Source organism: Parasteatoda tepidariorum, chromosome 5 (assembly GCF_043381705.1).
Source record: "Parasteatoda tepidariorum isolate YZ-2023 chromosome 5, CAS_Ptep_4.0, whole genome shotgun sequence".
In the NCBI taxonomy this organism is placed as follows: Eukaryota; Metazoa; Arthropoda; class Arachnida; order Araneae; family Theridiidae; genus Parasteatoda; species Parasteatoda tepidariorum.
In genome coordinates, this window is record NC_092208.1 from 64,905,879 (window position 1) to 64,910,903 (window position 5,025).

Here is a 5,025-nt window from a genome sequence, read left to right on the forward strand (position 1 = left end):
TACAGAAAAGGGGATCTAGAGTGGCAGTAAATTGGGAGTAAAGCGGTATAAAGCTTTTTACATTCCCTCTAGGGATGAAGGCTTTTGCATACTTAAGAATAATTCTTCGGAAATTCTGCCAGCACTGGTCTACATCTTCCAAAAGTTGCAAAGAGGCCAGTTCTTCATTCAAATATTCTCTAAAACAGGTCCAATTTGCCTTCTTGAAATTCCAGAATTTTTCATTAGAGTTTGACGTCTTTTGTCTTTTCTTGAATTCAGTGATAATTGGGAGATGGTCGCTTCCAATGTTGTCCTGGATCGTTATTTCTTTTTTACCCGAGTGATAGTCCCAAGTAAGGATGCTTTCCATTTATTGAAATACACAGTCCAGTCACATTAATGTGACCACCACCTACTTTCGGCGTCAACGTGAAATAACCACTCACAGAGTGCAGGTGGCAGCATATTACAGTGTAGTGTATATATTGGATGTCCTAGGGCATCGAAAAGCATTTCAGTCGTTGGCGCAATGCAGAAATGTAGCGATTTATCCGACGTCCAAAAGGGCATAATTATTGGCTTTATTTCGGAAACGACTGATTTTGTGAACTGTTCGCGTGCCGCCGTGATAAAAGTATACCGTGCATGGCAAAATGGCACTATACAAAACAAACGGCGCGGCACATGTGGTGCACCATGGGCCAAAGATGGCAGAGGCAAACGAAGGCTGCGGAAATGCGTTCAGACGAATAGACGGGCAACTGTTGAGCAACTGACCGTCCAGATGAACCAGGGGGCTACCAAAAGTGTATCCTCATCAAATGTTCACCGAACGTTGCTGCGCATGGGCCTCCGCAGCAGACGCCTGGTTAATGCACCTATGCTGACTGCTGTTCATCGGTGACAAAGGCTGGAATTTGCACGCCAGTACTGCAACTAGACGTCCTCAGAGTGGCAACAGGTAACTTTTTCCGATGAATCACATTTTATGCTCCATGGGACAGATGGACGTTGGCGTATACGGCGTAAAACGTCTGAAAGCAAACACCCTGCAACAATTGCCGGAAGGCTGCAGGCTGGAAGAGGGAGCGTTATGGTTTCGGGAATGTTTTCCTGGCATTCACTGGGTGCACTCATCATTGTAGAAGGCACGATGGATCAGTATAAGTACATATCTGTCCTTGCGGACCATGTCCACCCCTACATGCAAATGATTTTTCCTCAAAATGGTGGCATCTACCACCAGGACAATGCGAGGTGTCATACAGCTCGCAGTGCATGTGCGTGGTTCGAAGAGCACCAGGATGAATTTATCGTACTCCCCTGGCCAGCAAACGCACCGGATTTGAACCCAATTGAGAATCTGTGGGACCGCCTCGATCGGGTTGTTCGGGCCATAGATCCTCAACCGCGTAATCTAGCACAGCTGGCCACGGCACTGGAGTCGGCATGGCTCAACATCCCAGTCCCTATTTGACTTTCTTCCTGCACGTTTCGTAGCGGTCCGCTCAGCCAAAGGTGGTTATTCTGGCTTTTGACAGGTTGTCACATTAATGTGACTGGACTGTGTATATTACATAAGTTAAAATTGAAACAGCCTATTACGTTATTATAAGACTTATTATTTATAGCATAGCTAGATTATTTGTACAAAGAACTTCCCTCTCCACGAAGTTGAATTCTGTCTGTTGTGAAGGTTCTGTGGTCACATGCGAAGCCCTGGATACGTAGATTAAGTAGCGGCAAGCCGCCATCTTGGTGATTGCAACTCTCCTCTGAAGGCCACTTTAAATGTAGAAATACGCAGCTTCTATTCTTAAACAACACTTTTAACTAATCAGAACTTTCATGTTCTAGAAGATAACATAAGTATTTACTATTTATTCTTTTTTTTTTCTCCGTGAAATTATATGCTTTATTTTTATTCTATTCAGTGAAAAAAATAACTTACCTATAAGCTAAATCTTTCTCATTTCGTCTTTCATAATTTGCTATAACTTTTTTTTTCTTTAATTTTTTGAATTTTTTAGCAATCGGTTTTTATGAGGTTTAAGGGGTGCTGCTTTATGATTTGGAGACATAAATCATTATGGACATTATCAGTGTTTCAAGAAAAAAGTTTTTTTTTTCTCAATATTTCAGATTTCTTTCTTCTTAATCAATACCGATTGTTATTTGGTCTTTTAATAAAATATTACAAAAACTTTAAGTACATTTAGTTAAATTTAAAATAAAGTCATAATTAAAATTTTAGTCTTAATTAAAATTGTTTTATCTTAGTATCTTATCGATAATGAAAAAATAAGAGTTAAAGCTATTTAACTTATATAGATTCACTAAGATTGAGACATATTATTTGAGTATTTATAATATTTTATGGTAACTATATTATTTTATGGTAAACATATTATTTCAATGAATAATTCTTGATATTTCAAACGAAAAAAAATTTTAATTTTATCCATTAGAAAAAGTAAAACAATCAAAGTGCGAGGTATACAAAATGAAAGAATAAATATATAATTTACTGTATTAGTGCAAAGATATTCAAATAGTATTCAATTCGATTCGTTAATAGTTTTATGTTTTATTAATGAGAAATAATGCTAATTACAAATAATTGCCATAATAAGTTTATTGAAACAGACGCATTTTTTTTTTATAAAATAAAACAAACTGACTAAATTTTTGCTGTAGACATTACTAGAAACATTTCTTGAAAACTAAAAAGGCAAAATTCCACATAAGCAAACAAAATAAGCATTAAGTAAAAATTTAAAGGGACAATTATTTTCATAGCTTTTCTTAATATAAAATTTATCGTACTTATCGTGTTGCTTAGAGTCCAATTATCTTTGCTACTTCTATGTAGCCATACTTTCTGTTGTTCTGTATTGCGATCTCCAACAGGTAACAGATGTAATTTAAAACCAAATTTTGACTAGAACAACCAAATACTCAACAACTTGTCATTATTAATTTAAAAGTATGAAACAAAAATAGTAAAAAGAAAAGCGAAAATAAAAATAACAGATAGAATGCAATGATGCTTCACGGTTCAAATCAGTCAACAAAATAGCGACTGTTTATCAAAATCGAAAGTGGTACAAAGGTCACAGAATAATATGTTTAGTTTATTCTATGCTTATTCTGAAAATGGCTCAAAATGTTAATATGGAGTAAAGCCACAGTTTTGAGAAAATAAAATGCGTTTGTGATCCCATTTTTTAATATTTAAAAACTTATTCTAATGCTGCATTATCTGGGCTCATAATGATTCACAAAAAATTTTAATAAGGAATTGATTTTGATTATTTTTGCCTAGATGGCGAAATTCCGCCAAATTGACGATTTTTTTAAAAAGTTAAAAAAATTTAAAAAATTTTTTTGTTTTGTTTCATGTCTGTTTTAAAAACCAGAATTCGTTATAGCAAGGGGAGATGTATAGTATAAATTTATAGCCTTGCTTCAAGGCTTTTTTATTTTCCGTGGTGCATGAGCTTCAAAAAACCGTGTTAAAGAGAAAAACTTCTCTCTCCTCTGATTCTCTTTCTCTCACCAACCGAGCCAAAATCAGTTATAAATATTGACCCAACATCCCTACTTAAAATAGATAAACATCGTAATCACAGTCACTGTCACTGCTCCAGACTAATGATGAGGGGAGTTCTTTCCATAGAGAGACTGTAGCCTTGTTACATATCTCTGAGGATAGACTATTTGATGATGTTTATAACACATTTACTCTTTTCGTTTATTACTATTTGTTTAAACTTTTACTTTCATTTTCATTTTTAACGTCATTCTGAATTTAGCTTTGAATTTAGAGGGAGTTCCTACTTTATTCCCTGTGCAAGTTGAAAATTGAATTTTTCATCTGGATATCTAAAAGTTAGTTATCACTAAACCTTTCCTAACATTTGAGGTAAGCAAATAGAGTATCTTGAACTAATATAGTTTAGAGTTAATTTTTTAGAGTTTTCTTAGTTTTAGCTATGAATCTATTGTTCGTAAAAAATAAAAAAAATATGTATAGAAAAATTACTATTTAGATTAATATCAAAAATTCTAAAACTGTATTTGCATTGCTTGTTAAAACATAATGATTTAAGCAATTCATTAAATTTACATGATTTCCTGTTTGAAACTGAATTTGGACTTAAAAGGAAAGTAAACTTTCCCACTCACTTTTCGTGCGATTTTATAGTATCTTCATCACTAGGTATAGTGCGATAGAAGCTGTTCTATGAAGAAAAAAAAAAAAAAAAAAACTTAAATCAACTTGTTTGAAGAGTGAAATTGTTTGGCTTCTTTAGTGATTATTGGTAATTTCTGGTATTCTTAAATTAAATCATATCATCGTACTTTTTAAACTTGTGTTAACAAAAATGGCATTAACAACAATGAATTTGAAGTTCAATTTTCATTTTATTGAGGCTGCAAAACCAGTTCATGGTTTAAAGTTCCAATATTATAACTCATTATTGAAACAATTGCTATTAAAATGGTTTTACTAAAAGTGTAATTAAAAAACTTTGAATAAAATCAGTTAGACTTATCAGATAGCATTTAAAAATACAGCAAAAATGTGATCAACTCTTATAATGTGTTAAATTGGACCATTATTTCGTTTATGTTGAACCAATGATGATAACTGTTAGAAATTCCCCGGAAAAAATTGGTAAATAACAGTTTAATTAACTGTTATTTTAGTATATTCAAACAAAACAGTTAAGTTACCACAAATAAGATGGTAATCAAACAGAATCAGACTTTGAGAAAAACCGTTCATTGGCTGTTTTAACCTAATACTGTTAAAAAATCAGAATTTTATCGAACCAAATAAACCCACCTATTGAAGCCACATAGTTCCTTACAACACAACTGCGTACGCATTATAGGCGAGAGGGCCTATCTGGCAGTCTCATGAACGTCAGATCTGGGATTTGAGTCCCAGCGATGACATCACAATATTTCCTAAATTCGCTTCAACTCATGAAAAGTTTCCAGTGTCCTACCGTCCCCGATTTGTTACCCGTGGCT

The 5,025-nt window shown here is 33.9% G+C and overlaps 1 protein-coding gene across 1 annotated transcript; it reads left to right on the forward strand.

The window, feature by feature from the left end:
* Positions 1-511: 511 nt before the first annotated feature.
* On the forward strand, positions 512-886 carry LOC139425662 (uncharacterized). Its single transcript, XM_071181067.1, has one exon. The coding sequence runs from the start codon at positions 512-514 to the stop codon at positions 884-886; it is 375 nt and encodes a 124-aa protein (XP_071037168.1).
* Positions 887-5,025: the final 4,139 nt, after the last annotated feature.

Bases quoted from the DNA above. Each gene is read 5' to 3' on its own strand.
- LOC139425662 (XM_071181067.1), top strand. From the start codon at position 512: ATGCAGAAATGTAGCGATTTATCCGACGTCCAAAAGGGCATAATTATT.